The following is a 26,271-nucleotide window of genomic DNA, read 5'->3' as shown; positions in this document are numbered from 1 at the left end:
ATGTCGTTCCACTTCATGATTGTGTCCCACTTGTTGTTGATTCTTCACAAAAAAAATACAGTTTTATATCTTTATGTTTGAAGCCTGAAATGTGGCAAAAGGTCGCAAAGTTCAAGGGGGCCGGATACTTTCGCAAGGCACTGTATATTCCCATTCATGTGAAGTCAATAGATTAGTGCCTAATGAATGTAATTAAAAAGACTGATTTCCTTATATGAACTGTAAATCAGTCAAAATTGTTGCGTTTTATTCATTATATATATATATATATATTATTTTTTTAAATGGACAGGGCGAACAGGACGACGGAACTTCAGAAAGCATTACTTTGGCTTTTCTATATGAAAATTACACACAATCCATGCCGATCAAACATTTCTGTCATCAATTAATAAGTCTACTTTAAAGAGACGCATTCAAATTCCAACATCACATCAGTTTATTAGTTTCATAAATTATATCACTGGGCATTCTGTAAAGAAAAGGGGACAAGAAACAGGTTCTTAAAAGTAATGCTTTTGGCTAAAACAACGACATGATATTTATGTAGTCAAGAGTCCCCACTACAGCAAACCTCAGCAATACAACGTGTTGTATTCACACAGTCAACACTCATTCACACGCATACATACATACATACATACATACAACGGCTCCTGTCAGTCAAATGTACATCTGCAGGAAATCTCTCCAGAAATCTGTTTGTTGGGCCCAGGTGAGGAAGTCTGTCCGTCTCTGAATCAGAGAGCCGTGAGAGCTGGCAGCTCAGGAACACTGTTGACATTAAAGCCTGGTTCACACTGGCAGTTTGAAGTGACTCAAATACAATTTATTTGCATATTCAATTCAAACCTGTTCTTTTTCCTGCAGTCTAAACGGCCAAAAAGTACGTGGAATCTGATATTTCAAGCCATCTTCCCAGCCATGGCTTTTTCATGTGCCCTCAATTGGTTTTTAAGACTGTTATTTGGCATATCTTGATGCTTGCTAGCTACTCTGTTGACAGTTTGACAAGAACATGTGGTAACTAACTAGGTTGTTTACAAAACAAATTAGTGAATGTTCTAAAAAGCTAAACAGCTACCTAGCTAGCTAGTTAACTTCTGTGGATAACCAAAAATGATTTGTTTTGAAAGTTGGATCATCTTTGTCCTTTGAGGCTTTAAAAGTGTTTATACACTATGATTTTCAACATTCAAAGCAACTGGGAAACTTCCATGACGACACATTGTGGTCATCACCTTAGGTTGTTACATAACTTCTGAGTGATGGGAAGCAGGAGCACCACCACCAATCAGACGACACCAAAGACCCCTGTCGTTACTATGACAACTAGCGTAGCCGTGTCAGCAAATGACTGCTGTCTGAACACACATCTAATTTGGTCATTTGTAACTTGCTGTTAGGACAACTTAACTGCAAGTTGTTGTTGAAAAAAAAAATAATGATTTGAGCATTAAGGCCTGCAGTGTGAACAAAGCTTTACAGAGGGAAGAAAAAGACCGATGCAATACTGACTGTGGAGGTGAATGTGTGAGAGGGCAGAGAATGCGAGAGACTAAGTGAGAGTGTAGAAGTATGATTCATTCAGTGATACACTACATGGTGAATGGAGTAATTCCCCCTCTGCACCTGTTCGATCCCTCTCTCTTCCAGTGCAGCTCTATCCCAACACCATCTGCTGGGCAAGACCTCCACCAGACTGTCCTATGGTTGGTTGCGATGCTCTTCATCAAGGAAAAACTAGCAGGATAATAACATTGACCTAAAAGGTTGCATTCCCGAAAGCTCAGCTCTCAAACATAAAAGACCCAGTTTCCTGGACCTAAATTAAACCTATTCCTGGACCTAAATTAAACCTATTCCTGGACCTAAATTAAACCTATTCCTGGTCCTAAATTAAACCTATTCCTGGTCCTAAATTAAACCTATTCCTGGACCTAAATTAAACCTATTCCTGGACCTAAATTAAACCTATTCCTGGACCTAAATTAAACCTATTCCTGGACCTAAATTAAACCTATTCCTGGACCTAAATTAAACCTATTCCTGGACTCAAAATGACCTTTCAATGGGAATGATGTTTAATCCAGGACCGGGCTTAATCTGGGTCTGAGGAACTGGCCCATAGAATAAAGTAACTGGTAGTAAACATATACCCATGATCGAAAAGGTCTGGAATATTCTGAATCTCATTCACCCCACTTTCATTCAGTTGTGTAGGTCCAGTGTTACTAGTTTACAGGATCTTCTGCATTTCAGACTCCACAATCAAGAGGAACTCCATCTACAAGACGACGAGAACCACTGGTGGGGAATTCTAGCCGGGTAACAGAGAGTAAAACCCAGTGAAGGATCTGCCCATTAATACAATAGGTTGACATGTAGTACCTTCTCGAACCTACCGACAATCTAAACCACATTGTCAATCTTACACGGCAGCGACTTGGCTCGTGGTTTATGGGGAATAACTGTACTCCACTTAGACGCTCAATGACAGAATCATGTTTAAGGTAATCCGAGAAGACATTGATGCTCAGGGACAACCGACAACGACAGTTAGAATAGCAGTGTCTCACTGACAACTTAAAGCATGTAACATGACCTTTTGAAACCAAAGAACAGTCCTACTTACAGAAAAATGCATAGTTCAGTGGGCCCATGGAGCTGCTCACATCACCTAGTAACGCAATGTGTCCAACCCTTTTAGGTTAAAGACCAGAAATTATATAGGTGATTTGAAGGAATACTACTTTTCATCAAAATGTACTTTCGTTCCATAACATTTCATATTTCAACAGTCTTAAGCCAAAGTGGCTTCCCTGCAAGTAGTATTTAAAAGAGAAAATTAAATGTATGCTTCTCCACATCGAAATCCGGTCGCTTTAAAAAGATACATTTTAGACAATCTTGTTACCTTAATGTGAGAGACAATCGTTTTCAGGGAGTCAAATTTAGAATGATTTTAGATTTTAGAAAATGGTCACATTGAAGTAAAAAAACAAAAAACAGAATATTTTAATATCCATGCCTGTTCCAACGTTAGATGTCCATTTCCCAGCATATTTTCAGACAAAAATAATACTCATTAGCCACGTTACACGAGTGACCTCTCAATGACCTCTGATCATAAACGTATCTGGAATAAAGATAAATAAACTAACTTTACAGAGAGAGAGTGTGTGTGTGAAAGAAGTTACGACTAAAATATCTTACTGATTTTTAAAACAATAAAGGTCAATTCTGAACCAAATGCACTGGAGTCGTCCTGTGGAACCCAGGCTTGCTCCAAAAGCAGACTGTACGTTGAACAGAGACCGTTTCATCTGACATGCTTTGGCCCATGTTGTGTGTACAAGGTGAAACACAGTAGAAAACATTGACTGTCCAATAGGAAATCTCTGTGTCTCTGGACATCCAATAACAGGGAGGAAGATCGTTGAGTTTGCATTCTGCGCGCCATCTTACTGTCGTCTCTCCATGCCTATTGAGGGGGGGGGTCTCTGTTCCACAAACACCACCTCACACGTCCATGTGTCCACACACACAAGCCAGTGATTGCTGGACATAAAGAATAAAAATGTAAAAAATGAAAAATAATGTGACAAAAAAAACAAAACAAACAGCGGAAACAAACTCAGTCGATTTTGACGGCAGCGTAGATCTTCCGTATGAACATGTACGCTGCGTAAAAACCGATGGTCCCTGTAAGGAGCCAGAAGGACAGGACCATGAGAGCCGTGTAGCCAAAGTACAACAGCGAAGGAATAAACTCCACGATGTCCAGCTGGAAGAGAGAAACACAACGTCAACTTGTTGTTAGACAATCTAAGCCTGCTTAAAACAACCTCAATTCAAAAGTTCATCTCAAAACCTCTTCGATAGTTACCTTGTTGACAAAGTAGAAAACAGAATAAACAAGGACGTAGAAGGCTGAGCCCCCTGATACCAGGAAGGTCCTCCACCACCACCGGTAGTCCTGCAGGAGACAGACCACACAGTTGGGCATGTATGTGACGTCACAACTCACCAATCATACCTCCCGTCTCTATCAAGTTCTACTGTGGTTGAGAACTGAATATCTCTGAACTTCTGTTCACACTCAATGCTTTCACTATGCAATGCCCCATACACACACACACAGCAGCCACACAGCAGGGCACCGCCTCACCTCTGCACAGAGCTGGAAGTAGACCATGACGATACTAATCTGGGAGCAGGACACCACCAGGATGATGAACACCAGGAAGAGGAAACCAAACAGGTAGTAGAACTGGTTCTCCCAGATGGCCTGCAGAGGGACGATTTACAGTCAGACAACACCTATTAGACCAGTGCCAGGCTTAGACTCCGAACACGCACGGCAGAGACACGGGCTTAGACTCCGAACACGCACGGCAGAGACACGGGCTTAGACTCCGAACACGCACGGCAGAGACACGGGCTTAGACTCCGAACACGCACGGCAGAGACACGGGCTTAGACTCCGAACACGCACGGCAGAGACACGGGCTTAGACTCCGAACACGCACGGCAGAGACACGGGCTTAGACTCCGAACACGCACGGCAGAGACACGGGCTTAGACTCCGAACACGCACGGCAGAGACACGGGCTTAGACTCCGAACACGCACGGCAGAGACACGGGCTTAGACTCCGAACACGCACGGCAGAGACACGGGCTTAGACTCCGAACACGCACGGCAGAGACACGGGCTTAGACTCCGAACACGCACGGCAGAGACACGGGCTTAGACTCCGAACACGCACGGCAGAGACACGGGCTTAGACTCCGAACACGCACGGCAGAGACACGGGCTTAGACTCCGAACACGCACGGCAGAGACACGGGCTAAGACTCCGAACACGCACGGCAGAGACACGGGCTTAGACTCCGAACACGCACGGCAGAGACATGGGCTTAGACTCCGAACAGATTTTTTTAAAATGTAATTTCTGCGACCAATACTGGGCTGTTTTAGACATTCAGAAGGGTGAAGAATAAAAATCCCTGCTGAGGACAAATAGAGAAACAACTGTACAAATGATCACTAACCCAAAACAGGTCTAAAATAGACCAAAATTCTGAATGTTACAACTTCCCCTGGTGTCCTTACTAATAGTGAGTGCACAACTTCTTCCCTACCAGAGAATTAAGGAAGCTCTGACGAGTGCAACAAAGTTGAGGATATTTTTCAATGAAAGGACAGGAAAGTAGGAAGCCCAGGTTCCGATTAAGCAATAAGGCACGAGGAGGTGTGGTATATGGCCAATATACCACGGCTAAGGGTTGTTCTTAGCCACGACGCAAAGCATCCGACACCGAGAAAAAACACGAGACAATATGTGGTCTCAAAACAGAGACCAGTAATACAACAGAATCTGTAGCAGCTGGCTGTCACTGCTTTTGGTTTGGTGTTTACAGAACAGTTGTGGCTTTTCCAATAATATCCGCTAGTCGAAATGCCCAAAAAGTTAAAATAATATATTTTTTTTTCTCTACTCTCTTGACCAATCAGAGAAGCAAAATGCCACCACAGCAGATAGTGGGTAATGTGTCAAGGCCATGTGACATCTGAAGTAGCTCAATGTGCCGTACATAACAACGGTTTTCTTAAGTTTGTTGTTGTATTAAATTATTTAGAATGTCATGGTATATCCTCGCGTGTAACAATGTAACATGGACAATTCAACATTTATACAAAAGCTTTTTCCATTGTTAAAATAAGCCTACATTTTTTTTTTACATTTAAAAAAAAAAAAATCGGAACAAAATGAATCCTCACAGGTGTTAATACTAAAGTCCGTTGGGATATCCGATTAACTGTACCCATCCCCTAGTGGTGTCTCCCTGTTGTAACTTGTAATAAACAAGATCCATTTGATGGACTTCACCTACGACAGTTCCTCCGGTTCCCCTCTACACTCCTATTTCAACAGGCTAGAATAGAACAACAGGCTAGAATAGAACAACAGGCTAGAATAGAACAACAGGCTAGAATAGAACAACAGGCTAGAATAGAACAACAGGCTAGAATAGAACAACAGGCTAGAATAGAACAACAGGCTAGAATAGAACAACAGGCTAGAATAGAACAACAGGCTAGAATAGAACAACAGGCTAGAATAGAACAACAGGCTAGAATAGAACAACAGGCTAGAATAGAACAACAGGCTAGAATAGAACAACAGGCTAGAATAGAACAACAGGCTAGAATAGAACAACAGGCTAGAATAGAACAACAGGCTAGAATAGAACAACAGGCTAGAATAGAACAACAGGCTAGAATAGAACAACAGGCTAGAATAGAACAACAGGCTAGAATAGAACAACAGGCTAGAATAGAACAACAGGCTAGAATAGAACAACAGGCTAGAATAGAACAACAGGCTAGAATAGAACAACAGGCTAGAATAGAACAACAGGCTAGAATAGAACAACAGGCTAGAATAGAACAACAGGCTAGAGGAAAGGACTTCTACTCACACTGAAGATGAAGAAGAGCTCAATGAACATGGCACCAAACGGTAGAATCCCAGCCATCAGGATGCTTTAAAAAAAATAGAAAATGTTATGACACTGCATTAGGATTAACAGTGATTTAATGACAAGTTGTGTGACTGGATATGAGGAAAGGTTTTGTTCCCCAGCAGGTATTCCCAAACTGGGGTATGCCAAATAAAAATGTGATTCACATTAAAATACAAATATTTTTCACCACATTTCCAAACAGTCCATTTATATTTTCCAACGGGGCTATGCATTTGGGCGAGTTTTTTCCCCCCCCTCGCCTGAGTAGCCTCGTTTCACTGCCAAAAATAAAATGAAACCATCTAGTGTTCAGCGAAATAACAATAATGTTAAATACAGGTAGCCTAATCAAATAATTAACATCCAATCACATTAACCTTCTCTCTCACAGGAAACCTTCACTGTCACAGACATTTAGAAACATGACAATTTGAAAAATAAGTCAGAGTTTGAGAGAATAAAGACGACTTTTGAGTAGTAAGACGTATAAAGCAACAGATACCGTTAATAAGAAGGGGCTAGAAGCGTCTTATATGGTGAGCTACCGAGTGGCTAGGACAGGCAAGCACCATACTATTGTGAAGGAGTGGCTAGGACAGGCAAGCACCATACTATTGTGAAGGAGTGGCTAGGACAGGCAAGCACCATACTATTGTGAAGGAGTGGCTAGGACAGGCAAGCACCATACTATTGTGAAGGAGTGGCTAGGACAGGCAAGCACCATACTATTGTGAAGGAGTGGCTAGGACAGGCAAGCACCATACTATTGTGAAGGAGTGGCTAGGACAGGCAAGTCTCATACTATTGAGGAGGACTTAATTCTTCCTGCTGCCGTGGATATGGCTGGGACAATGCTGGGGGAAAAGGCCCAAAAAAACTATACAGACAATGCCTTCATCAAACAACCCTGTTTCACAACGCTTCAGTGACATGGCAGGACATGTTTTGAAACAATTACTGCTTCACATTCAAGCCAGTGAACTCTATGCGTTACAGCTGGATGAATCAACAGACGTGGTGGGCCTGGCACAGCTCCTAGTATATGTCCGTTACGTTTATGGGGGGTCAATTAAGGAAGACATCCTCTTCTACAAACCACTGGAAACCAGGACAACAGGAAAGGATGTTTTTAAAGTACTGAACAGCTTTGTGATAAATGGACTTTGGTGGTCAAGATGTGTTGGTATCTGTACTGATGGTGCAAAAGTCATGACAGGGAGACATAGTGGAGTGGTAACGCACGTGCCAGCAGTTGCTCCCGACGCCACTTGGGTACACTGCAGCATCCACTAAGAGGCTCTTGCTGCCAAGGGAATGCCTGACAGCTTGAAAGACATTTTTGGTCAACTTTGTTAAAGCAAGGCCCCTGAACTCTCGTGTATTTTCTGCACTAAGCAATGATACGGGCAGCAACCATGTAACACTTTTACAACATACAGAAGTGACCTGGTTATCAAGGGGGAAAGTATTGACGTTCAATTTTTTAAATTGAGAAACGAGCTTAAAGTTCTTTACTGACCATCATCACATCTAATCTGGGTGATGTTTTTTCCTCTCCTGAATGATCTGAATCTAGGATTACAGGGATTCTCCGCAACTAAACTCAGCAAAAAAAAGAAACGTCCTCATTGTCGACTGTGTTTATTTTCAGCAAACTTATTTTTATCAACATAAGATTTAACAACTGAGACAAACTGAACAAGTTCCACAGACATGTGACTAACAGATATGGAATAATGTGTCCACGAACAAAGGGGCGGGGGGGGGGGGGGGGGCGGGGTCGAGTCAAAATCAAAAGTCCGTATCTGATGTGGCCACCAGGATGAGGATGAGCCTGCAGGAAGGGTACCACATGAGGGAGGAAGATGTCTTCCCTGTAACGCACAGCGTTGCGATTGCTTGCAATGACAACAAGCTCAGTCCGATGATGATGTGACACACCGCCCCCAGACCATGATGGACCCTCCACCTCCAAATTGATCCCGCTCCAGAGTACAGGCCTCGGTGTAACACTCAGAGGACATGCCTTACAACAAGCCTACAAGCCCTCAGTCCAGCCTCTCAGCCTATTGCGGACAGTCTGAGCACTGATGGAGGGATTGTGTGTTCCTGGTGTAACTCGGGCAGTTGTGGTTGCCATCCTGTACCTGTCCCGCAGGTGTGATGTTCGGATGTACCGATCCTGTGCAGGTGTTGTTACACGTCCACTGCAAGGACAATCAGCTGTCCGTCCTGTCTCCCTGTAGCGCTGTCTAGGCATCTCACAGTACGGACATTGCAATTTATTGCCCTGGCTACATCTTCAGTCCTCATACCTTCTTGCAGCATGCCTAAGGCACGTTCACACAGATCCACTTACCGATATCTGAACAAGAGAGCCTCGTGTTATTTAATCAGAAGTCACTGCCAGATTTCTGGATTGGGCTGCGCTCAGTATCCTGCCTTGGCAAATCGCGCTGTTAAGGCACGGATTGCAACCACGTACCTATGTGGGAGTGGGTTCTCAGCCCTCACTAGCATGAAAACTAAATACAGGCACAGACTGTGTGGAAAATGATTTAAGACTGAGACTCTCTCCAGTACAACTCAATATTGCAGTTATGTGCATCCCTTTCAAGCACACCCTCCTCATTAACCTGTGGTGAGTTATTCACAATTTTTGATGAACAAAAGGTCTTATATGTAAGATGGTTAAATAAAGAGCAAAATTATTAATTATTATTATTATTTGTGCCCTGGTCCTTCCTATAAGAGCTCTTTGTCACTTCCCACGAGCCAGGTTGTGACAAAAACTCACACTCATTCTTATGTTTAATAAATGTATCGTATAGTGTGTGTGTGGGGCCAGGCTTACAATGATGGCAAAAAACAACATTTGAGAGTGCGCTGACCCTGGTGCTAGAGGGGGTACAGCTGACCCTGGTGCTAGAGGGGGTACAGCTGACCCTGGGGCTAGAGGGGGTACAGCTGACCCTGGGGCTAGAGGGGGTACGCAGCTGGAGGTTGAATGTTTGGAGTTCAGGACTATAAAAAGTTCTGGAACCACTGCTCTAGAACATAGCAGTAGGCAGGCTTGACAAGGACACTCACCCCACAAACTTGTTCATGTACCAGCGCTGCTCAGGCACCTGGCGAGGGATCTGATTGGTGCGGACGGGGTTATCGTACGGCTGCTTCCGGAAGCCAAAGTAGTAGCCAAAGTAGACCAGCGGCATGGAGATACCGAACCACATGCAGAGTAGAGCCAGCATGGTGGTGAAGGGGACCTGGGGAGGGAGGGGGGAGATGGTGTGATTGATGTCAACACAAGACATCACAGTCCTATTTCAACTAAGAGATAGTCCTTACTATGCTGTGAGGTAGACACCAACACCTGTCCTAGATATGACAGTAAGTGAATGTGTTGATATACAGTGGGCCTGTATATAGTGAATGTGTTGATACAGTGGGCCTATATATAGTGAATGTGTTGATGATATACAGTGGGCCTGTATATAGTGAATGTATTGATATACAGTGGGCCTATATATAGTGAATGTGTTGATATACAGTGGGCCTGTATATAGTGAATGTGTTGATATACAGTGGGCCTGTATATAGTGAATGTGTTGATATACAGTGGGCCTGTATATAGTGAATGTATTGATATACAGTGGGCCTGTATATAGTGAATGTGTTGATATACAGTGGGCCTGTATATAGTGAATGTGTTGATATACAGTGGGCCTATATATAGTGAATGTATTGCTGTTAAACAGTGGGCCTGTATATAGTGAATGTATTGATATACAGTGGGCCTATATATAGTGAATGTGTTGATATACAGTGGGCCTATATATAGTGAATGTATTGCTGTTAAACAGTGGGCCTGTATATAGTGAATGTGTTGATATACAGTGGGCCTGTATATAGTGAATGTGTTGCTGTTAAACAGTGGGCCTGTATATAGTGAATGTGTTGATATACAGTGGGCCTGTATATAGTGAATGTGTTGATGATATACAGTGGGCCTGTATATAGTGAATGTATTGATATACAGTGGGCCTATATATAGTGAATGTGTTGATATACAGTGGGCCTGTATATAGTGAATGTGTTGATATACAGTGGGCCTGTATATAGTGAATGTGTTGATACAGTGGGCCTATATATAGTGAATGTGTTGATGATATACAGTGGGCCTGTATATAGTGAATGTATTGATATACAGTGGGCCTATATATAGTGAATGTGTTGATATACAGTGGGCCTGTATATAGTGAATGTGTTGATATACAGTGGGCCTGTATATAGTGAATGTGTTGATATACAGTGGGCCTGTATATAGTGAATGTATTGATATACAGTGGGCCTGTATATAGTGAATGTGTTGATATACAGTGGGCCTGTATATAGTGAATGTGTTGATATACAGTGGGCCTATATATAGTGAATGTATTGCTGTTAAACAGTGGGCCTGTATATAGTGAATGTATTGATATACAGTGGGCCTATATATAGTGAATGTGTTGATATACAGTGGGCCTATATATAGTGAATGTATTGCTGTTAAACAGTGGGCCTGTATATAGTGAATGTGTTGATATACAGTGGGCCTGTATATAGTGAATGTGTTGCTGTTAAACAGTGGGCCTGTATATAGTGAATGTGTTGATATACAGTGGGCCTGTATATAGTGAATGTGTTGCTGTTAAACAGTGGGCCTGTATATAGTGAATGTGTTGATATACAGTGGGCCTGTATATAGTGAATGTGTTGCTGTTAAACAGTGGGCCTGTATATAGTGAATGTGTTGCTGTTAAACAGTGGGCCTATATATAGTGAATGTGTTGCTGTTAAACAGTGGGCCTGTATATAGTGAATGTGTTGATATACAGTGGGCCTGTATATAGTGAATGTGTTGATATACAGTGGGCCTATATATAGTGAATGTGTTGCTGTTAAACAGTGGGCCTGTATATAGTGAATGTGTTGATATACAGTGGGCCTATATATAGTGAATGTGTTGATATACAGTGGGCCTGTATATAGTGAATGTGTTGATGATATACAGTGGGCCTGTATATAGTGAATGTGTTGATATACAGTGGGCCTATATATAGTGAATGTGTTGCTGTTAAACAGTGGGCCTATATATAGTGAATGTGTTGCTGTTAAACAGTGGGCCTATATATAGTGAATGTGTTGATATACAGTGGGCCTATATATAGTGAATGTGTTGATATACAGTGGGCCTGTATATAGTGAATGTGTTGATACAGTGGGCCTATATATAGTGAATGTGTTGCTGTTAAACAGTGGGCCTATATATAGTGAATGTATTGCTGTTAAACAGTGGGCCTATATATAGTGAATGTGTTGATATACAGTGGGCCTGTATATAGTGAATGTGTTGCTGTTAAACAGTGGGCCTGTATATAGTGAATGTGTTGATATACAGTGGGCCTGTATATAGTGAATGTGTTGCTGTTAAACAGTGGGCCTGTATATAGTGAATGTGTTGATACAGTGGGCCTATATATAGTGAATGTGTTGCTGTTAAACAGTGGGCCTATATATAGTGAATGTGTTGATATACAGTGGGCCTGTATATAGTGAATGTGTTGATACAGTGGGCCTATATATAGTGAATGTGTTGCTGTTAAACAGTGGGCCTATATATAGTGAATGTGTTGATATACAGTGGGCCTATATATAGTGAATGTGTTGATATACAGTGGGCCTGTATATAGTGAATGTGTTGCTGTTAAACAGTGGGCCTGTATATAGTGAATGTGTTGATATACAGTGGGCCTGTATATAGTGAATGTATTGCTGTTAAACAGTGGGCCTATATATAGTGAATGTATTGCTGTTAAACAGTGGGCCTATATATAGTGAATGTGTTGTTGATATACAGTGGGCCTATATATAGTGAATGTGTTGATATACAGTGGGCCTGTATATAGTGAATGTGTTGATATACAGTGGGCCTATATATAGTGAATGTGTTGATATACAGTGGGCCTATATATAGTGAATGTGTTGATATACAGTGGGCCTATATATAGTGAATGTGTTGATATACAGTGGGCCTATATATAGTGAATGTGTTGATATACAGTGGGCCTGTATATAGTGAATGTGTTGATATACAGTGGGCCTATATATAGTGAATGTGTTGATATACAGTGGGCCTATATATAGTGAATGTGTTGATATACAGTGGGCCTATATATAGTGAATGTGTTGATATACAGTGGGCCTGTATATAGTGAATGTGTTGCTGTTAAACAGTGGGCCTGTATATAGTGAATGTGTTGATATACAGTGGGCCTGTATATAGTGAATGTGTTGCTGTTAAACAGTGGGCCTATATATAGTGAATGTGTTGATATACAGTGGGCCTGTATATAGTGAATGTGTTGCTGTTAAACAGTGGGCCTATATATAGTGAATGTGTTGATATACAGTGGGCCTGTATATAGTGAATGTGTTGATATACAGTGGGCCTATATATAGTGAATGTGTTGATATACAGTGGGCCTATATATAGTGAATGTGTTGATATACAGTGGGCCTATATATAGTGAATGTGTTGATATACAGTGGGCCTATATATAGTGAATGTGTTGCTGTTAAACAGTGGGCCTGTATATAGTGAATGTGTTGATATACAGTGGGCCTGTATATAGTGAATGTGTTGATAAACAGTGGGCCTGTATATAGTGAATGTGTTGATATACAGTGGGCCTGTATATAGTGAATGTGTTGATATACAGTGGGCCTGTATATAGTGAATGTGTTGATATACAGTGGGCCTGTATATAGTGAATGTGTTGATATACAGTGGGCCTGTATATAGTGAATGTGTTGATAAACAGTGGGCCTGTATATAGTGAATGTGTTGATATACAGTGGGCCTGTATATAGTGAATGTGATGCTGTTAAACAGTGGGCCTGTATATAGTGAATGTATTGCTGTTAAACAGTGGGCCTATATATAGTGAATGTGTTGATATACAGTGGGCCTGTATATAGTGAATGTGTTGATATACAGTGGGCCTGTATATAGTGAATGTGTTGATATACAGTGGGCCTGTATATAGTGAATGTGTTGATATACAGTGGGCCTGTATATAGTGAATGTGTTGATATACAGTGGGCCTATATATAGTGAATGTGTTGATATACAGTGGGCCTATATATAGTGAATGTGTTGATATACAGTGGGCCTGTATATAGTGAATGTGTTGATATACAGTGGGCCTGTATATAGTGAATGTGTTGATATACAGTGGGCCTATATATAGTGAATGTGTTGATATACAGTGGGCCTGTATATAGTGAATGTGTTGATATACAGTGGGCCTATATATAGTGAATGTGTTGATATACAGTGGGCCTGTATATAGTGAATGTGTTGCTGTTAAACAGTGGGCCTGTATATAGTGAATGTGTTGATATACAGTGGGCCTATATATAGTGAATGTGTTGTTGATATACAGTGGGCCTATATATAGTGAATGTGTTGATATACAGTGGGCCTGTATATAGTGAATGTGTTGATATACAGTGGGCCTGTATATAGTGAATGTGTTGATATACAGTGGGCCTGTATATAGTGAATGTGATGATATACAGTGGGCCTGTATATAGTGAATGTGTTGATATACAGTGGGCCTGTATATAGTGAATGTGTTGATATACAGTGGGCCTGTATATAGTGAATGTGTTGATATACAGTGGGCCTGTATATAGTGAATGTGTTGATATACAGTGGGCCTGTATATAGTGAATGTGTTGCTGTTAAACAGTGGGCCTGTATATAGTGAATGTGTTGATATACAGTGGGCCTATATATAGTGAATGTGTTGATATACAGTGGGCCTGTATATAGTGAATGTGTTGATATACAGTGGGCCTGTATATAGTGAATGTGTTGATATACAGTGGGCCTGTATATAGTGAATGTGTTGCTGTTAAACAGTGGGCCTATATATAGTGAATGTGTTGATATACAGTGGGCCTGTATATAGTGAATGTGTTGATATACAGTGGGCCTATATATAGTGAATGTGTTGATATACAGTGGGCCTGTATATAGTGAATGTGTTGATATACAGTGGGCCTATATATAGTGAATGTGATGATATACAGTGGGCCTGTATATAGTGAATGTATTGCTGTTAAACAGTGGGCCTATATATAGTGAATGTGTTGATATACAGTGGGCCTGTATATAGTGAATGTGTTGATATACAGTGGGCCTGTATATAGTGAATGTGTTGATATACAGTGGGCCTATATATAGTGAATGTGTTGATATACAGTGGGCCTATATATAGTGAATGTGTTGATATACAGTGGGCCTGTATATAGTGAATGTGTTGATATACAGTGGGCCTGTATATAGTGAATGTGTTGATATACAGTGGGCCTGTATATAGTGAATGTGTTGATATACAGTGGGCCTATATATAGTGAATGTGTTGATATACAGTGGGCCTGTATATAGTGAATGTGTTGATATACAGTGGGCCTATATATAGTGAATGTGTTGATATACAGTGGGCCTGTATATAGTAAATGTGTTGCTGTTAAACAGTGGGCCTGTATATAGTGAATGTGTTGATATACAGTGGGCCTGTATATAGTGAATGTGTTGATGATATACAGTGGGCCTATATATAGTGAATGTGTTGATATACAGTGGGCCTATATATAGTGAATGTGTTGATATACAGTGGGCCTGTATATAGTGAATGTGTTGATATACAGTGGGCCTATATATAGTGAATGTGTTGATATACAGTGGGCCTGTATATAGTGAATGTGTTGATATACAGTGGGCCTGTATATAGTGAATGTGTTGCTGTTAAACAGTGGGCCTGTATATAGTGAATGTGTTGCTATACAGTGGGCCTATATATAGTGAATGTGTTGATATACAGTGGGCCTGTATATAGTGAATGTGTTGATATACAGTGGGCCTATATATAGTGAATGTGTTGATATACAGTGGGCCTGTATATAGTGAATGTGTTGATATACAGTGGGCCTGTATATAGTGAATGTGTTGATGATATACAGTGGGCCTATATATAGTGAATGTGTTGATATACAGTGGGCCTATATATAGTGAATGTGTTGATATACAGTGGGCCTGTATATAGTGAATGTGTTGCTGTTAAACAGTGGGCCTGTATATAGTGAATGTGTTGATATACAGTGGGCCTGTATATAGTGAATGTGTTGATGATATACAGTGGGCCTATATATAGTGAATGTGTTGATATACAGTGGGCCTGTATATAGTGAATGTGTTGCTGTTAAACAGTGGGCCTGTATATAGTGAATGTGTTGCTGTTAAACAGTGGGCCTGTATATAGTGAATGTGTTGATATACAGTGGGCCTGTATATAGTGAATGTGTTGATATACAGTGGGCCTGTATATAGTGAATGTGTTGATGATATACAGTGGGCCTATATATAGTGAATGTGTTGATAAACAGTGGGCCTGTATATAGTGAATGTGTTGATATACAGTGGGCCTGTATATAGTGAATGTGTTGATATACAGTGGGCCTGTATATAGTGAATGTGTTGATATACAGTGGGCCTGTATATAGTGAATGTGTTGATATACAGTGGGCCTATATATAGTGAATGTGTTGATATACAGTGGGCCTATATATAGTGAATGTGTTGTTGATATACAGTGGGCCTGTATATAGTGAATGTGTTGCTGTTAAACAGTGGGCCTGTATATAGTGAATGTGTTGATATACAGTGGGCCTGTATATAGTGAATGTGTTGCTGTTAAACAGTGGGCCTGTATATAGTGAATGTGTTGATATACAGTGGGCCTGTATATAGTGAATGTGTTGATATACAGTGGGCCTGTATATAGTGAATGTGTTGTTGATATACAGTGGGCCTGTATATAGTGAATGTGTTGATATACAGTGGGCCTGTATATAGTGAATGTGTTGCTGTTAAACAGTGGGCCTGTATATAGTGAATGTGTTGATATACAGTGGGCCTGTATATAGTGAATGTGTTGCTGTTAAACAGTGGGCCTGTATATAGTGAATGTGTTGATATACAGTGGGCCTGTATATAGTGAATGTGTTGATATACAGTGGGCCTGTATATAGTGAATGTGTTGTTGATATACAGTGGGCCTGTATATAGTGAATGTGTTGCTGTTAAACAGTGGGCCTGTATATAGTGAATGTGTTGATATACAGTGGGCCTGTATATAGTGAATGTGTTGTTGATATACAGTGGGCCTGTATATAGTGAATGTGTTGCTGTTAAACAGTGGGCCTGTATATAGTGAATGTGTTGTTGATATACAGTGGGCCTGTATATAGTGAATGTGTTGATATACAGTGGGCCTGTATATAGTGAATGTGTTGTTGATATACAGTGGGCCTGTATATAGTGAATGTGTTGATATACAGTGGGCCTGTATATAGTGAATGTGTTGTTGATATACAGTGGGCCTGTATATAGTGAATGTGTTGATATACAGTGGGCCTGTATATAGTGAATGTGTTGATATACAGTGGGCCTATATATAGTGAATGTGTTGTTGATATACAGTGGGCCTATATATAGTGAATGTGTTGATATACAGTGGGCCTGTATATAGTGAATGTGTTGATATACAGTGGGCCTGTATATAGTGAATGTGTTGATATACAGTGGGCCTGTATATAGTGAATGTGTTGATATACAGTGGGCCTATATATAGTGAATGTGTTGATATACAGTGGGCCTGTATATAGTGAATGTGATGCTGTTAAACAGTGGGCCTATATATAGTGAATGTGTTGTTGATATACAGTGGGCCTATATATAGTGAATGTGTTGATATACAGTGGGCCTGTATATAGTGAATGTGATGCTGTTAAACAGTGGGCCTATATATAGTGAATGTGTTGTTGATATACAGTGGGCCTGTATATAGTGAATGTGTTGATATACAGTGGGCCTGTATATAGTGAATGTGTTGATATACAGTGGGCCTGTATATAGTGAATGTATTGCTGTTAAACAGTGGGCCTGTATATAGTGAATGTGTTGATATACAGTGGGCCTGTATATAGTGAATGTGTTGATATACAGTGGGCCTGTATATAGTGAATGTGTTGATATACAGTGGGCCTGTATATAGTGAATGTATTGCTGTTAAACAGTGGGCCTGTATATAGTGAATGTGTTGATATACAGTGGGCCTGTATATAGTGAATGTATTGCTGTTAAACAGTGGGCCTGTATATAGTGAATGTGTTGATATACAGTGGGCCTGTATATAGTGAATGTGTTGATATACAGTGGGCCTGTATATAGTGAATGTGTTGATATACAGTGGGCCTGTATATAGTGAATGTGTTGATATACAGTGGGCCTATATATAGTGAATGTGTTGATATACAGTGGGCCTGTATATAGTGAATGTGTTGATATACAGTGGGCCTATATATAGTGAATGTGTTGATATACAGTGGGCCTGTATATAGTGAATGTGATGATATACAGTGGGCCTGTATATAGTGAATGTGTTGATATACAGTGGGCCTGTATATAGTGAATGTGTTGATGATATACAGTGGGCCTGTATATAGTGAATGTATTGCTGTTAAACAGTGGGCCTGTATATAGTGAATGTGTTGATATACAGTGGGCCTGTATATAGTGAATGTGTTGATATACAGTGGGCCTATATATAGTGAATGTGTTGATATACAGTGGGCCTATATATAGTGAATGTGTTGATATACAGTGGGCCTATATATAGTGAATGTGTTGATATACAGTGGGCCTGTATATAGTGAATGTGTTGATATACAGTGGGCCTATATATAGTGAATGTGTTGATATACAGTGGGCCTGTATATAGTGAATGTGTTGATATACAGTGGGCCTGTATATAGTGAATGTATTGCTGTTAAACAGTGGGCCTATATATAGTGAATGTGTTGATATACAGTGGGCCTGTATATAGTGAATGTGTTGATATACAGTGGGCCTGTATATAGTGAATGTGTTGATATACAGTGGGCCTATATATAGTGAATGTGTTGATATACAGTGGGCCTGTATATAGTGAATGTGTTGCTGTTAAACAGTGGGCCTGTATATAGTGAATGTGTTGATATACAGTGGGCCTGTATATAGTGAATGTATTGCTGTTAAACAGTGGGCCTGTATATAGTGAATGTGTTGCTGTTAAACAGTGGGCCTATATATAGTGAATGTGTTGATATACAGTGGGCCTGTATATAGTGAATGTGTTGATATACAGTGGGCCTGTATATAGTGAATGTGATGATATACAGTGGGCCTGTATATAGTGAATGTGTTGATATACAGTGGGCCTGTATATAGTGAATGTGTTGATATACAGTGGGCCTGTATATAGTGAATGTGATGATATACAGTGGGCCTGTATATAGTGAATGTGTTGTTGATATACAGTGGGCCTGTATATAGTGAATGTATTGCTGTTAAACAGTGGGCCTGTATATAGTGAATGTGTTGATATACAGTGGGCCTGTATATAGTGAATGTGTTGATATACAGTGGGCCTGTATATAGTGAATGTGTTGATATACAGTGGGCCTATATATAGTGAATGTGTTGTTGATATACAGTGGGCCTGTAATGGAGGAGACTAGCTAGCTCACTGCTCCAGACGAGTGCTCTCCCCAGATGAAACAGTTGAGAACGAAGCAGATGCAGAAGACCACGGCTGGGTACAGAGTGGCCGTCTGCAGGCAGAGCGGAGGAGAAACAGTCCCACGTGAACAGTAGGCAACAGGGACACTAAGTTTCCTTAAACATAGAGCATTAGCCATTGATAGCATCCATTGGTAGTACTCACACAGAACGCTCCCTTCTTCCACCGATGGCCTTTCAGCGTGCGGTAGAGTCTGCCGGCAAAGTATCCACCGAACACACTAGGAAGAGAGAACAGTCGTACGGATGGCTATCCCACAGCGTATAGACAGCAGACAGACCACAGCCAGAGGCCCCAGTCCCAAATGGACCCCTAAGCTCTATGCTACACTCATACTCATCTCATATGTATATACTGCACTCAATACCATCTACTGTATCTTTATGTAATACATGTATCACTAGCCACTTTGTTTACATACTCATCTCATATGTATATACTGCACTCAATACCATCTACTGTATCTTTATGTAATACATGTATCACTAGCCACTTTGTTTACATACTCATCTCATATGTATATACTGCACTCAATACCATCTACTGTATCTTGCCTATGCCGCTCTGTACCATCACTCATTCATATATCTTTATGTACATAATCTTAATCCCCCTTAAACTTGTGTCTATAAGGTAGTAGTTTTGGAAATGTTAGTTAGATTACTTGTTGGTTATTACTGCATTGTCGGAACTAGAAGCACAAGCATTTCGCTACGCTCGCATTAACATCTGCTAACCATGTGTATGTGACCAATAAAATTTGACTTGATTTCTGTGTGGATATCTGAGAGGATTTAATAGGTGTAAGCAACATATAAAATCGCTCGCTCCACCACACCCTCTAACAAGCTAGTTGGAAGTTCCCCCCCCCCCCATACTGCTTCTACTTATCAAAATGTCCACAAGTGGGATTGGGCGAGAGAAATAAGGAGGGCAACTCTCTCGTGTCTTACCCCATGAACATAAACAGGAAGCAGGAAGTGGTCATCAGGGCCCCTCTACTGGAAGGCGACAGCATCCCCAACATGGCCACGACTACAGGACAGATAACACAGCAGCTTCAGCCCCATGTCACAGAGACAAACACCCCCGCTTTCATCTCCAGTTGTGATGGATGACCCATATATACATACATTACATGTCCTTGATGGAAATGCCAGTTGGTAGATAGAGTACTATTGAAGAGGTTTTAGGGGTCCCGTTTTACAGCCCACTTACAGATAACGATGAGGATCATGCAGAAGAGCTGTATGCCTGAGCCCAGCAGAGAGCTGAGGATCATGGGATACTGTGGAGGTCTGAACACGTCGCCATGGACATTCTTCCAGCCCGACTCCTCCATGGTGTCCTCCTAACGAAGACAGACATGGGTATTTTACAGACACTACCCACATTCATTCACACAACGTGAAGGAGCAAATACTTTTCTTGAGAGGGTGAACACAACACGTCGCATTTTGAAATCTCCGCAGTCTCACACTTATTTAACTCTCTCTCTCTGCAGCTACAGACACAGAGTGACGTCAGAAGCCAAAGCCATGTCATATTTAGCAGAGTGAGTGGGGTCTCTTACTATGTCATCCTCTCTGTTGTAGTTGGCGATGTCCTTCCTCAGGGTCCTGATGATGATCATACTGAGGATCCCAGAGAGGAAGAAGACCACCACCACTGAGTTGACGATGGAGAACCAGTGGATCTGCACGTCACTCATGGTCAGGTAGGTGTCCCAGCGAGATGCCCACTTCACCTGGCTCTCCTACAGGGCAGACAAACGGGCTCCGTTTCTATTTCTTTAGGAAGGGGAGTCCTTAATGAGACCCAAGGGCTCTTTATCTAGAGAATCTTGCATTACAAGACAACCAATTACACAATCAAGGAGTCTAGCGAACAAAGACAAATATATTTAACAAAAACAAATAACCACATTCCTCAGTGAAGAGGTCCATTAACAACAACGTAGCCAGCTAAGTCCAAGTGACATTCTATTTGAAGTGCATCACAACATTTCACCGTTTTACAGAGGAAAATCTAAAATCTTTGCCGTTGCTAAAAACCTAAAGATAGAACATAAAGAGAAGGGGCCGTGCCTCTTACCTCCCAGCGGACAGAGTAGGTGAAGAGAACCTCATTGTCCTTGGAGGGGTCAATCTCCTGAGGAGCTGAGTTAGTGGCCTCGGGCAGGGTACACGACCCCTTATCAGCCACCTTTAGGTCTGCAGAGGGATCCGTACAGAGAATTAACAGAGAAGGGGAAGGATAGAAACACACTGTATTTCACAGGAGGTTGGTGGCACCTTAATTGGGGAGGAAGGGTACGTGGTAATAACTGGAGCGGAATAGGTGGAACGGTATCAACATGGTTTCCATGTGTTTGAAGCCATTCGCGCCGTTCCAGACCTTATTATGAGCCGACCTCCACTCCTGTATTTTTTTAATGCTTGAATACACTGTGTTTATTGGGCTCAAATAACCCGTTCATACCTCAGGAAGGACAGTGTAACTTACCCTCCACCTTGACACTCTGGGGAACCACCTCAAAACGAACAACTCTGTAGTTGTGCTCTTCCCCCTCCTCCAGCTTCTCTTTGTGGTAGTAGATGATGAAGGACAGGTGGTTGTGGAGGTAGAACTATAGCAGAAACACAACATACTGTAGGACAGGTAGAACTACAGTAGAGACAACATATTGTAGGACAGGTAGAACTATAGTAGAGACACAACATATTGTAGGACAGGTAGAACTACAGTAGAGACACAACATACTGTAGGACAGGTAGAACTATAGTAGAGACACAACATACTGTAGGACAGGTAGAACTATAGTAGAGACACAACATATTGTAGGACAGGTAGAACTACAACAACATAGTGTAGGACAGGTAGAACTATAGTAGAGACAATATACTGTAGGACAGGTGGTTGTGTAGGTAGAACTATAGTAGAGACACATACTACATACCTACAGTATGTAGGACAGGTAGGACTATAGTAGAGACACAACATACTGTAGGACAGGTAGAACTATAGTAGAGACACAACATACTGTAGGACAGGTAGGACTATAGTAGAGACAACATACTGTAGGACAGGTAGAACTATAGTAGAGACAACATACTGTAGGACAGGTAGAACTATAGTAGAGACACAACATACTGTAGGACAGGTAGGACTATAGTAGAGACAACATACTGTAGGACAGGTAGAACTATAGTAGAGACAACATACTGTAGGACAGGTAGAACTATAGTAGAGACAACATACTGTAGGACAGGTAGAACTATAGTAGAGACACACCATACTGTAGGACAGGTAGAACTATAGTAGAGACACCATACTGTAGGACAGGTAGAACTATAGTAGAGACACCATACTGTAGGACAGGTAGAACTATAGTAGACAACATACTGTAGGACAGGTAGAACTATAGTAGAGACACCATACTGTAGGACAGGTAGAACTATAGTAGAGACAACATACTGTAGGACAGGTATAACTATAGTAGAGACACAACATACTGTAGGACAGGTAGAACTATAGTAGAGAGACAACATACTGTAGGACAGGTAGAACTATAGTAGAGAGACAACATACTGTAGGACAGGTAAAACTATAGTAGAGACATACTGTAGGACAGGTAGGACTATAGTAGAGACACAACATACTGTAGGACAGGTAGGACTATAGTAGAGACACCATACTGTAGGACAGGTAGAACTATAGTAGAGACAACATACTGTAGGACAGATACCAGAGAGAACAGAACACAAAACACCCTAAAGCAGGGTTTCTTAAACTATGTTTTGACTTGGGACCCAAAGTAGGCCCTGGGCATGTGAGAGGATTGTGTTATCTATAATCACACACTATTTTTTATTAATTTGGATCGTTGAAGGACGAGTTTGGTCTCGGGTGGACGGTCAAGTTGTCATTTTGGGCATCAAGCTGAAAAAATGTTAAGATCCCCTGCCCAACCAGATCTGTTCTATAAAAACAAATGGTATATCTAGAAAAAACCCTGCTGTTTCACATCTGAAAAGTGTAGGGGGTCAAATAAAAGGATTCAGCGTTCCACTCCCCTAATCTCATTCAGATGTGTCCATGCTCTCTCTCCACCCTTTAGTTATGCCCTTGTAAAGAGGTTCAGTACCTTGTTGTTGTCAGTGAAGCCCAACCTGTAGCCGTGTTCAAACTGAACATCCTTCACCACCTCCTTGTCCTCAGCCCCTGCCTCTATGTTGGGGTTGAACTCCAGCCGCGTAGCCACTGGGAGGTTGTCTGCAATGCTGTGGGAGTTTAGACAGGATTAACATGGACCATGCAGCAGAATTTTACACAGTTACCTGATGAATGTGCTGCCTAATTGTATTGATCCAATGGTAGATGATTCACAGGCACGCTGACTGTTTCTTAAAAAAGGTGAGAAAGAGTAATGAGGCAAGGGAACTCACAGGTGAACATAGTACTCCTCCTGAATTCGCTCAGCCACCAGCTTACTCTGCTGCACGTTGAGTTTCAGCTTGGCACAAACCACCTCACACTTCCTGTCCTGGGTCATGAGTACCGAGTACAGGGTGTTGACAATGCGGTCCCCGCGTAACACCTCCCCTGCACACACACAGAATAGCACGTCAATAGGACTCCTTGGTGAGGGCCTTGAGGTGCGACAGATGATAATAAATCACATACAATGACTAATCATCAGCAAATAAACAAGCAAAGAGTAAACCTCCCAAACAGCGACACAAGACGCTTGGAACAACACATCTGCACGAGAGGAGAGCAGAGAGAGATGCTTACTTACCCAGGTTCTCTGCTTTGTAGACCACTTTATCAGGCTGACAGAAGGGCAAGGAGTAGTATTCATAGGGAAGCTGAGTCCGGGAGCTGGTCAGCTTCACGGCCTGGTGGTGGTGGTGGGGGGGGGGAATCAATATGCACATTCATTTGAGTGACTGACTGCCTGACCTGCCAACTGCATGCAAATAGGCTACACAACTAATACCTAGTTTTCACCTCAGTCCACCTTGGAAAGCATTTGAGCTAAACAGGCTTTTGTCTCTGTATCAAAATGAGGTTATGATAACATACATCATCATACTTAGAAAACCAAACAACGGCAACTTAGTAAATCCATAAAAAGCCAAGGCAGAAACAAACACAGCCAAAAAAAAAACAAAAAAACAGTAGAGTATTATGCTGATTAGACATAAAAAGGCTAGGAGGAGTAGGACACGTTTCTGCTTAGTTTACCTTAATGTCTACAGCACTGTTCTGGTGGAAGTTCATAGGAGCAACTCCAGGCACGTAAAAGGCCTGGACTCCTCCAGGCAACAAGGACAACAGCAGAAGGGCCAACCACGTCGCCTGCAACACACAAACGGACTAGTTGCCACATACACACAATGGAAATTGAGCAATCAATGGAGAGTGGAGACGCCGTTGGGCCATGTAAGGTGAGACACATTTTTCACCCTGAGATGATGGTAATCAGATTCAAATGTAGTAGGTTTATTGGAGCACAGTATCAAGCACAATCCAAGATGTCTCAATCACTTACACAAAACTTTGAGAGTGTACTTGGCATGGACCTACAGTATGGCGCATCTAACCAGTTACAGTGGCTAGACCGCAGGCCTACACAGCCCACTGATGGTATAGAAACACCTTAATATCTCAACATGATCTTGTGGATTATTTAGTGTATGCTTAAGGGTGTTACAATAACACTGCATGACAAATATTAGAACAATACATCATTTTAAAGCTGGGGTGGGAGGTCACCTTAACCAGGGTTCCCAGATCCAGGTTAAACCTAGTACTGGACAACAAAGACATTTACAGATGGGAATTGCAATGAAAGTGCAGGCTATATAAATCCCTTTAACTCAGATTGAGAGAGCTCAAGATTTAGCAGGCAAACATAGGCTTTCTACTAAATGTCACACCAGTCAAACTGGATTTTCCTTTCCTGTCTGGAGTGCCTGAAATACTACCGTATCCATGACTAATCAGACAGTAAATATTCTGCATTGGTTCTGGGGATGGGTGGGGGATAAGCATGAACATTCTGTGTTAGCAGTGAAACGTTTAAACACTGAAAAGATACACGTTGATAAAAACAATTACAAACCAAACAACCCTATGTAGCCAAAGTTATCGCATTAATCTCGTTTCAAATGATTAATTAGCTAGGCAGCATTCGCCACGTAACGTCAGCTAACTAAACTGGCTCTGGTGCTCGTACTAGCCAACAACCACATGAAAACGACCTGCTTTGTATTCCCAGTTGCTACAAACGTTTAGAAAGCGTATGCGTAGCTAATGTTAGATTATGATTAAAACTAATTCACTAGCCAAGTTAGCTAACCTTACATTTCTGTAGGAGGTTGTTGGCTAGACAGATAACAGCCCAGCTACGCAAAAGCCAAGGGCTACGAAGTCAATTATTACTGTTAACTGTCAACCGTAACGGTAACCGAAATACATTTCCTTTCTGATCAACATACAGTAAGAATTAAGGAACATTATTGTATTGTGGATTTACGCTTGAAAACACATTTGACAAGTTAGCTGGTTAGCGTCGTCAACACTAGCCTACTACTAGCACTTCTGCACCATTGACAAACCAACAATGTAGAAGGACACCACATTTAAATACCGTTAAATCATAACTTTTTACTTCACTTGATAAAGTAAACTCGGATATGAAGAATAACACAACAATATGTTTGTAGTTGAAGGTAGACAGTGAAATCTGACAGATGTTTGAAGAACAAAATTGTATTGCTTCCCACTTACCATCGCCGCGGCCGCCATCTTGAATACACGTGTCATTCGTGACGTGAAAGGAACCAAAATCCGTTCGTCCCGGTCGTCATCCTGAGGATACTGGCGAATCAGTGATGCCAATTTAGCAATTATGTTTGTTAGATTTGGCAACTTATTTTTTCTCAAACAGCACCTAACGACAAATTTAGCTACTTTAAAAAAATAGATTTTGAACTTTTA

The 26,271-nt window shown here is 41.4% G+C and overlaps 1 protein-coding gene across 3 annotated transcripts; it reads right to left on the bottom strand.

Moving 5' to 3' along the window:
• Positions 1-421: 421 nt before the first annotated feature.
• LOC110531266 (transmembrane 9 superfamily member 4) lies at positions 422-26,271 on the bottom strand. 3 transcript variants are annotated; one of them, XR_005053350.1, is made up of 18 exons: positions 26,062-26,271; positions 24,514-24,627; positions 24,065-24,164; positions 23,712-23,868; positions 23,411-23,546; positions 21,769-21,892; positions 21,358-21,476; positions 20,837-21,019; positions 20,482-20,614; positions 20,217-20,298; positions 19,408-19,483; positions 19,211-19,294; positions 9,623-9,798; positions 6,488-6,551; positions 4,172-4,291; positions 3,890-3,979; positions 2,056-3,787; positions 422-2,009 (listed from the first exon to the last, which is right to left on the bottom strand). XR_005053350.1 is itself a non-coding variant. In XM_036988876.1 (17 exons), exons 1-17 carry the CDS (start codon positions 26,095-26,097, stop codon positions 3,638-3,640), a joined length of 1,944 nt encoding a protein of 647 aa, XP_036844771.1. In that variant the 5' UTR covers positions 26,098-26,271; the 3' UTR covers positions 422-3,637. The 3 variants fall into 3 exon arrangements, 1 of the variants encoding a protein (XP_036844771.1); XR_005053351.1 differs by having other exon boundaries at positions 422-1,986; XM_036988876.1 differs by having other exon boundaries at positions 422-3,787.

This window comes from Oncorhynchus mykiss, chromosome 9 (assembly GCF_013265735.2).
Source record: "Oncorhynchus mykiss isolate Arlee chromosome 9, USDA_OmykA_1.1, whole genome shotgun sequence".
In the NCBI taxonomy this organism is placed as follows: domain Eukaryota; kingdom Metazoa; phylum Chordata; class Actinopteri; order Salmoniformes; family Salmonidae; genus Oncorhynchus; species Oncorhynchus mykiss.
This window is presented reverse-complemented; position numbering and strand designations above follow the sequence as displayed.